Source organism: Chrysochloris asiatica, unplaced genomic scaffold (assembly GCF_000296735.1).
Source record: "Chrysochloris asiatica unplaced genomic scaffold, ChrAsi1.0 scaffold00023, whole genome shotgun sequence".
Classification (NCBI taxonomy): domain Eukaryota; kingdom Metazoa; phylum Chordata; class Mammalia; order Afrosoricida; family Chrysochloridae; genus Chrysochloris; species Chrysochloris asiatica.
This window is the reverse complement of record NW_006408541.1, coordinates 1927376-1937285: the sequence shown is the minus strand read 5'-3', so window position 1 is coordinate 1937285 and position 9910 is coordinate 1927376. Positions and strand designations below refer to the sequence as shown.

General features: G+C 46.5%; 1 protein-coding gene across 1 annotated transcript in view; it reads left to right on the top strand.

The window, feature by feature from the left end:
• Positions 1 to 4442: 4442 nt before the first annotated feature.
• The window catches only part of VAPB (VAMP (vesicle-associated membrane protein)-associated protein B and C), a 65914-nt gene continuing 60446 nt past the window's right edge, over positions 4443 to 9910 (top strand). Inside the window, exon 1 of the mRNA XM_006839147.1 lies at positions 4443 to 4500. Coding sequence (XP_006839210.1) covers positions 4443 to 4500 — 58 coding nt within the window. The remainder of the gene's footprint in view (positions 4501 to 9910) is intronic.

The following is a 9910-nucleotide window of genomic DNA, read 5'->3' as shown; positions in this document are numbered from 1 at the left end:
TCCGGCAGTCCATGGCACTTTCAATATTCTTCTCCAGCAGCATAACTCAAATGCATCAATTCTTTCACTGTCTTCCTTATTCATTAACTAACTTTCACTTGTACAAAAAGTGATTGAAAATACCATGACTTATGTCAGCTACACCTTAGTCCTCAAACTGATAAGTTTGCTGATAAACACTTTAAGGAGGTCTTGTGCAGCAGATTTGTCTAATGTGTTACTACGTCATTTGATTTTTTGTTGACTGTTGCTTCCATGAGTGCTGATTGTGGATCCAAGCCAAATGCAGTCTTTGACAGCTTCAGTGTTTTCTCCAATGATCATGACGTTATTTATTGGTCCAGTGATGAGGATTTTTGTTTTCTTTATGTAGAGATGCAATCCATACTAAAGACTGTGGTCTTTGACCTTATCAGTAAATATTTTAAATCCTCTTCATTTTCAGCAAGCAAGGTTGTATCATCTGCATATTGCAAATTGTTAATGAGCCTTCCTCCAACCCTGATGTCATACTCTCCGTCATATAATCCAGCTTCTCTGATTATTGGCTCAGCATACAGATTGAAGTAAGGATACGACCCAGGCACACACCTTTAATCCATAATTAAGGTGTCAGCAGGGCCATATTCTCTCTGAGGGCACTAGAGGACAACCCTTCCTTAACTCTTCTAGTTTCTGGTGGTCCTAAGCATTCCTTGGCTTACGTATGCGTCACTCCTATCTCCGCTTGTGTCTTCACATCATCTTCTTCCCTTTGCAGCTCTGTGTATCTGGTTTACTCTTTTTATAAGGACACCAGTCTTAGTCAATTAGGGCCCACCCTACTGCTGTGTGAATTCATGTTAATGACTTCTGTGAAGACCTTATCTCCAAATAAGGTCATATTTACAGGTAGCATGGGTTAGGACTTGAACCTAGCTTCAACCCATAATTGGGGGGTTATAGAATTACAACATAAATAGAAGGCAGAGGCTCACAAGAACCTTCTTCAGTACATTTCATTGTCTATTTTTTCCTGGCTGAGAGATTACTGGAAGCACAAATCAATACTCACTCAGGACAGTGGTCAATGGTTTGGCTGGACGGCCAAGAACAAAGCGAACAGAACTGATGACTGGTGACAAGGTGTGGGGAGGAGGCATTCGGATACCTCTGAGAATGGGCCCAGAGGGAAGATATTGGTGTTCTTTGTGAATGTCCACCCAAGGGCACCACTGTGGAGATGTTCCAGCGCTCAAGTGGACAAGATGACACCCTTTGGACACCAATCTTTTGTCCCAGCTGTACCACCGCTGGCTCAATGGCAACTTTACAAAGCAGCCATGGTGGCAATTGTGGAGACTTTGCATGGCATTAGTAACATGGACTTCTCACCCAGCTGACCTGGCCGCTGTCAACAGCAGAGACCAACACTAAACTTCTGACAAGGCACCATTTCCCTGTGGGCCGGGCGGGCCTAGAATCACAGTCCAAAGATTGTGGAAGTGAGCTCTATGTGAACGAACAAGGTCTTTTCTTTTTCTCTCCCCATCTTTCCCAATGCAGCTAACAACCTGATAAATGAATCCCATAACCCACTCTTGGGAAACAATCTACAGTGTGAAAACAACCAGTCTAGTAAGCCACTGTTGTTGTTGTTGTGAAGTGCCATCGAGTTGGTTCCGACCCATAGCGACCCTGTACAGGGTTTCCAAGGGTGTAAATCTATACGGGAGTAGAAAGCCTTATCTTTCTCCCGCGGAGCGGCTGGTAGTTTCGAACTGCTGACCTTAAGGTTCGCAGCGCGATTCGTAACCACTACGCTACCAGAGCACTAAAGGGTATGCACAGGACTTCTAACTGCAAGGTCGGCAGCTCAAACCTACCAACCACTCCTTGGAAACTAGGGTCACTCTGAGTAGGAACTGACTTGAAGGCACTTAACAACAATAACAACAAGTCACTCAGAGTTCTAGAAGACAGAGAATGGGGATAATATTGTCTGAAAAATTTCCAGAACTGATGCAAGACACCAATCAACAAATGCAAGAACCCCAAAGTATTCAAGACACAATAAATTAAAATATACATCATGGTGACTCTGCAGCACACCGGAGCAGGGAAGAAAACCCAGATAATCTTCAAAGGAATGATGAAGAGATCGCCACCTGACTTCTCTATCCTAATAATGGAAGCTAGAAAACAGTGGATGGTGTCTTTAAAGCTTTGAGAAAAAGGATCAATCTAGCAACTCAGCTAAAACATCTTTTAAGAACAACGGCAAATCATTGTCAGACAAATCAACCAACCAACCCTCATGGAAGTACAGTTCAAAGGATATACTTCAGGTACAAGGAAAGTGACCCCACTTGTAAGTTCTGAGATGATAGAAGGAAAGAGGAGCAAAGAATTTGGTAACTGTGTGGTTGAATGTAAACTAACAGTGGCTGTATGCAGTAATTTAGTGATGTCTTATGGGGTTATAAAGGAGAACATTAAACCTAAAATAAACTACAGTGAGAGCATGTAAGTTATGGGAGGTGTAATTAGAGTTGAAGTATTCAAGGTCTTTATTTTAAGAATCAAGGGTAAAGGCTTTTAATAAAATGAGACTTTCTTAAGATAGTCACACACACCAAAATTTCCAGAGATAATCATTAAAACGAGAGAAATAGAGTGTACTACTAATAAAAACAGAATAAGAAAAAAACAACAACAAAGAAATATGAAAGGAGTGGAAAAAGAAAAAACAGGCAGGACAAATAGAAAGCATAAATCAGAAATATCCAGATATATCAGCAAACATATTAAGTGTAAACGGACTAAGTACACCAGTTAAAAGATAAAGATTATCTTCAAAAAAAAAGAGAGACAACTTTGTTATTATGAAAAATTTCAAGCATACAGAAAGGTGGTGAAGACAGTCCCAACCCCCAAACACTTGCCATCCAGGTGAATGCAGCACCTATTGTTTCATCTCTTTGTAGGTATATCAGATACCACGAGGCAGTGATTTGACTTGACTCATGGCGTCTCCATGTGTGTCAGAGTAGAGCTGTGCTCCACAGGGTTCTCAGTGGATGATTTTTTAGAAGTACATTGTAAGACCTTTCTTCCGAATATCCATGTACTGTTGTTGTTAAGTGCCGATGAGTTGGTTCTGATCCATAGCAGCCCAGTCGAGGGTTTCTAAGAAGCAGCTGGTTAGCTTGAAACGCAGGCCTTGCAGTTCAAATCGACTGTGCAGTCCAGTGTGTAGGAGAGTACTAAGAATACATATTTTACATAGCAAACAGTATACAGTAAAATAAATTTTAGACGGCAACAGCCATGTAGAGTGTTCCATTTTGAGGTCAAGCAGCACTTTTAAATTATGTATTTATTTGTTGTTGTTAAGTGCCAGTTGAGGCGGTCCCGAGTTATAGCTACCGTGTATAGGGTTTCTAAGGAATGGCTGGTGAACTTGAACCGCTGATCTATTGGTTCAAATCGATATGTGTGGCTATTTAATCAAAGGATGTCTCTCGACTAGGCTATAAGTAGCAAGATGCAAGAGGGTTGGAGCCTGACCTTTGTATCTCTAAATATTTGTTGTATAAATAAATGGCGTTTATTAGTAAAGATTCGGCGCAGTGCTTGCTACATCACAAACATTCAATGCGTAGTAATTATTATTATAGTGGCTGCTATTATTGAAAGCAGTCAGCTGCGTGTCTGGCACAAAATAATCAAGCAATAATTGGTTGTTTATTATATTTATAATTATTAGTTACGATTCGTTACAGTGCCTAGCACGTATCAGTCACTCATATTATAAACATCATGTTCATAATAATAGGATGAATAAATAGTACTTTCATTATTGCTCAAAGCCTTTAGCACTGCCTGGAACTAAACAAGCAAGGGAAAAGTGGAATTTATTCTTATTAATTATTATTATGGAATAGAGCACTTAACGCAACGCCCGGCCCCCAAAAGGCTCTTAATAAATGAATAAGCCACGGAGAGCGTCATCATTTCTGAGCAGCCCGAAATGGCCACGCCTCCCGAACTGCCAGAAGCCCCACCCACTGCTGCCCCGCAGCCCCGCCTCCTCCGCGCCTGCGCATTCTATTAGGGTCGGGCTCCGCACGCGCGCAGCCTGCCCCGCCCCTGGAGCCGGCGCTGAGCTCCACTTCCCACCTCGTGCGTGCGTAGCTGCGTGCGTGCTTGCGTGTGTGCGTGTCGCGAGCTCGCCGGGCACCGCGGCCTCACCCTCCGCCCCTGCGTCTGCACCGCGTAGGCCACCCCCGCCCCCGCGCACCCCGCCACGACCCCCGCCTGCGCCCCGCCGGCCTCGTTTTTTTTTTTTTTTTTTTTTTTTTTTTTTTTTTTAATTTAAAGGGGGCGCAGCATTCACGCTCCCCGTCTCAAGTGACTTCTCAGGGGGTCTCCCCGCCGAAGGTGCCCCGCCGCCGAGGAACATGGCGAAGGTAGAACAGGTCCTGAGCCTCGAGCCGCAGCACGAGCTCAAATTCCGAGGTAAGCTGCGGAGGCCCCCCGGCCCGGGCCGCCATCTCCCGGCCCGCGGGCCAGGCCCGGGGCCCGGGGGGCCAGGCCTGTGACGTCGGCCGCGCCTGCCCCACGCCCCACGGTGCGGGGACCCGGGCCTCAGGGAACCTCCGAGGCCCTGGTCGCCGTTGTCACTGTCACCGCTGCTCCCCTGGCGTGCGCAGACCTCCCCGGGGCTGGGCTCAGATGTCACCTGAGTCTTTACGGGCCGCAGCCCGCTCTGCTCCGTGCCTTCCCGGAGGCCAGCCCCGAAAACACCCTCCAAGCACCCATGTGTGTGTCCACCTAGAAGGGAACCTCCATGAGGACAGGACCCTGCCGTTCCCTGCGCACAGGTCACGTGCTGATCTGTGTGGAGCAAATGAATGAAAGTCGCCTCCACGCGGGCTGCCATGGGCCGGGACCAACTTGCCTTTGCAGGTCTTCTTGCTGCTTCTTACCCCTTTCTCCCCAGGGCTGCCTGGGGTCACCCGAGCCAGACATCCCTTGACCCTTTCCAGCGTCGTGTTGTCTGCCTTCTTCACCAGCGACCTGGTTTGGCTTGCTGGGCCCTTCGTTCTGCCTGTGTTGGGCGCTGAACCTTGGGAGAGGCCGGAAGCAGGACGGACAAGGTCCCTGCTCTCGAAGCGCTTACAGTCTAACTGGGAGACTGCACACACCGTGCATCACGGCACATAACGTGGAGGGAGGGGAAGGAGTCACACTGGCCAGACGGGCTAGCCCGGTCACCACGGGGTCTCCAGCACCAAGCCACCTAGGTGCTCAGGAGGTATTTGTGGTCCGAGCGCGGGCTGGCCAGAGCCACCCAGAGTCTAGGCACTTAGGAAGCAGTGTGAGGGTGACTATCCCGTAGTCACGCAGTTGGCAAGTTGATCACATTGGCACCCAGACTTCACCCTCTTAACCCTTATGCTGTGGGACCCTTGAGAAATCACTTTGCTTCCTTGACACACAGTCTGAACTTGAGCTGACTGTTTTCCAGCTAAAATGACAACAAAATCAAACGTAGAAACCTAGAGTGGATCTTCATTCTATGGCAGTGGTTTCATTTGCATGGCACTCGGGGTAGGGGCTTGTGTTGTTCTCTTGGAGGTGCCAGGCTGGAGAAGACTCGGGCAGCCAAGGAAAGTCGTGAGAGACTTTCCACTTGACCTGTAGGAAGTTCCCTGTTCAGGAAGTCTGGCTTCTGTGACATGGTACATTCATTCATTTAGCCTATAAGCCTTTATTGAGTGCCTACTGTGTGTTGGGGGGCCAGGAGATGTGTCCCCGACCCCAGTATTTCAGTTGAGGGAAGGAGGCACCTGAGCGACTGGTCAGCTCATCTAGAATGCTCTTTCCAACGAGGTCATTTGAGCTGAGTTAGAAAGGTTGGGTGGGAGTAGGTTAAAAGAAGAACTGGGTGGGGAGCATTTCAGTGGGAGGGAATTGACGTGGACAGGGTGCAAAGGCTGGGATGACTGGACCCCCTTGGGGTGCTGTTAGTAGTGTGGGTAACAACCACAGAGGGTATGTGTTGGGGGTGCAATGCCAATTGGAGTTGAGCCTGGCGGGGAAACAGCAGTCAGATCTTGAGAGGCATTTGTGTACAAACAGAGCCGTGTCCAAGTTAACCGGGTGCAGCTGCCGGCCAGATTGCCTCCTTGACTAACCCCAGCCCAAACACTCTGCTCTGACTCGATACTGTGGAAAGAAGAATGGTTTTCCATTTCTTTTATGAAAGATGGTTACCTTGGGTGGGCCGCTTCACTCCCCAAAGCCTGGAACTACTTCAGTCTACAGGGATCACTCTCATGGCCACTGGCCTCACCTAGAAAGCCTTGTTGTTGTCATTTAGAAACAGTGATACTGTGACTGAATGCAGGGACCAGGGGCTGTGTCTCTTCATCTGAAAGGTACGGCATAGAAGAGAGCTCCGTCTGATCCTGGCTGGCCCGAAGTAGCCAGGGCCACATTTCCTGGATGTTTTTCCTAGGGAAGTGACCCAAGAGAAGGCCTGGTTTCAAATTGTTGGAGACCACTGTCTCTGGTAGCGTAGTTGTTACGAGTTAGGATGTTAACCTCTCAAGGTCAGCAGTTCGAAATTACCAGCTGCTCTGCGGGAGAAAGATGAGGTTTTCTACTCACGTGAAAATTTACAGCCTCGGAAACCCTACACAGGGGCGCTGAGTCGGAACCCACTCCACGGCACCCCACCACCGCCACCCCACTGTCTCATGACTTCAGAAGGAGATGTGCAGGCAGGTGTGAGCCACATTGCGAAGTGGATTTTATTATTCACTTTTTTTAAGGGTAAATGCTGAGACAGAGACTCACTAGCCTGGCTTGTTGGGTAGAAAGAATTCATTTCCGGATGAAAACTGACATCTGACTGGCCTCTTCCAAGTTACTCAGGTGACAACTCCCACTTCTGGTGGCTCTTTGATGCATCCGACTTCTAAGCTAACTTTTTTTGAAAAGATCTAATTAAAATGCCTGTCACCTAAAGGGAAAAAAATGATTCATCATTTAAGTGCAGCCTAAGATGCTGGAAAGGAGCTCTGGTAACGTAGTGGTTACGAATCGGGTTGTGAACCGCAAGGTCAGCAGTTCGAAACTACCAGCTGCTCCGCGGGAGAAAGATGAGGCTTTCTGCTCCCGTAAAGATTTACAGCCTCAGAAACCCTGTACAGGGTCGCTATGAGTCGACTCCACGGCACATAACAACAACAAGAAGATGCTGGAAGGGGCTTGTATGTTATCAGATTCTTTTCAATCTCAGGAATTTTGTGTGGCTATGGTGTGGCATTGTAGGTTAAGCACTGGACTGTTAAACACAAGGAATCCTGGTGTGGCATTGTAGGATAAAGCACTTGACCATAAGGTCGGTTTGAACCACAAGGTAGCTCAGTGGTTCAAACTCACCAGCCGCGCCTCAGAAACCCTATACAGGGTCTGTCGGAGCTGACTTAAAGGTACTTAACAGTTGCAACAACAATGTGAGATACAAGGATGTTGCAAAACACAAATTTATGCATTTTCAGAAAGTAAGTCTGCTGCAGAGTGCAGAATATCAGGAGGAGAAAGACCAGTGGCTTCCTGGAAGAGGATGACACAGTGGGATTTGCCTTGCTTTGAGGCTGATTTTCATGGTTTTTTCTTAGAACTCTCTCATACCAGGAGGACTTGCTGAGTTGAAGGCCTTTGGGAATCCATGGAACATGTGTATTTTGTATGCCCGTCTCTTTGTTGATCTCAGTTTTCCCAGGCCTGTCTCCTCACTCAGGTCCCTCTTGTTGCCCAGCTTTCTGAATGAGTCACTTACAGGGCATTTGTTTCTCTTCTGTTCTTTCTTCTCCTCTCCCTCCCCCTCTATCAGATTCCATCTGTGGTAAATAGTATACCTTGTTTTTTTCTTTTGGGCAATGTCCAACACTCTTAATCCTTCTTCAAGTCCTCCTACACCCCTGGCAATGATACTGTCATGTGACGGTTGTCTATTGATCACCTTCACAAGCTGATGAATTAAGGTGCAAACCCACTGTGGACCCATTTACCTTTGCTTTAATCTGAGACACCTAGTGGCCTTCCAGAAGTTTCTGAGTCTCTTGCTCAGCAGAGATGCCAATGGGAGAGCGCCATGGAGGGGGCTGGGAGGAGGTCACCAGTTGTGGGAGGAGACTGGCAGGACGTTACTGATAACTCTCTTTCTTAGAAGGCAAACTTGTGTAGAATCAGGACTTCAACCCCTCAGGTTGGTGTGTACTTTAGGACTGTGTTAGGCAGTTAACACGTCTGAAAACCTGTGGTTTCAAGCAACTACAGTGCAGTAATGTCTTTCAGCTGGTGAGCACAGCATTCATTCTATAGCTTCAGAATAGCCTTGATTTCCTTACCATTTCATGATCACATAGAGCAGACTGTTCTATAGCACAACCATAGAATGTCAGTGGTGTGCTTAAGTTCTTTATGGCAGTGCCTTAAATCTTTCCTGAATAGATTGTCATCATTTATTCCATTATTAAGCAGCTTGCTCATCAAAGCAAGTGGCATTAAAACTGGCTAAGCTGGCGTCAGACGTGAATCTTCATAGATTGCAGTATTTACTTCTGAGTTCTTGCTCCTGGGAGAAAAATGTGTGGCAGACATTAACTTTCTTTTATCCATTTGTTCCCTGCTTCCCAGTTGACTCCTTCGGGGAAGGAAGCATTGGTACCTCGTAGTCATGCTTAGTCTTGTTGGTAAAGTGGTGACGTTTTCCTGATGTGTATGGTTACAACTGCATCCCAGTTCTCTTAATTACCTGGGAGTTTTCCATCTTAGCTTGGATTTATTAAAATAATTAGTCTGAATTGTTGCTTATTAAGGAGATGAAGTCTTAAACATTATTAACACTATCTTTTATTTATTAGAGTTATAGAGCCTCTTCCCTTCAAAGCTGATGGCAAAATTCCAAGAACTTGGACCCTGCAATCCTGCCATTATGTAGTTTCAGGGTCAAGGGGGTAAATTACATTGGCCATCACTCAAATACAGCCCTAGGCTTGGTTTTTAGAACCCAGAATTTGCATTTTGACACAAGGAGTTAGCTTTAGCCTTGCATCATACATCTTCCCTTTGTATTGGAGAAATCTGCCGTCTAGAGGATGACCATGATTTGGGACAAATGAGTGCAGCTTTCAGCAAGATGACAAGAAAGATGAACACAAGGAGGGCTAAGTTCCATTAGTCAAGACAAGGTTGCCACAGAGTGTGTTTCATAAAATAAAAGCCTTCACAGCTCTTTGCATGAGGATTGTGTTAAAACCAAAGTTGCATTCTGGTTCCCGAGCCGGGCGTGGTCGTCCGTGTTTTTGGTCCCTCACAGACTGTCTGTGTAGCCAGTCCAGTGTGGCCAGGGTCCCTGCTGAGTGAAGTCTTGAAGTTTATACCTGAGACCCCTGGGCCACTGGTCTTACAAAGACAGGGGGTTGTGTAAAGAGTTGTGCTAGGGAAACAGTTACTGCACACGGCAATCACCAGTTTAAGAGTATCTTTAAATACTCTTCAGTATTTCTGAAGAGTGGTTTTTCATGATGTGAACTATACCGCTTTAACAGAAACTTGCTATGTGTGGAAACAGGGTCTTACTGTGCTTTATGGTCCCTACCCCCTGGCATGGGGGCACGGGTGGGGAAAAGAGAGAAAATGGCATGAATGGTACACTCCTCAGGGGAACCTTCTGAAATACTTTGTTTTGATAACTTTTTGGCATGAATTGCACAGAATTATAGAAATACTTTCCTAGAGTTTCCCTTCTTCCTTTTCTTGATTACCAAAACCTAAAACTCACTGCCACTGAGTGGATTCCACCTCATAGCAACCTTATAGGGTAGAGGAGGACTGTTGTGGGGGGTTTTAA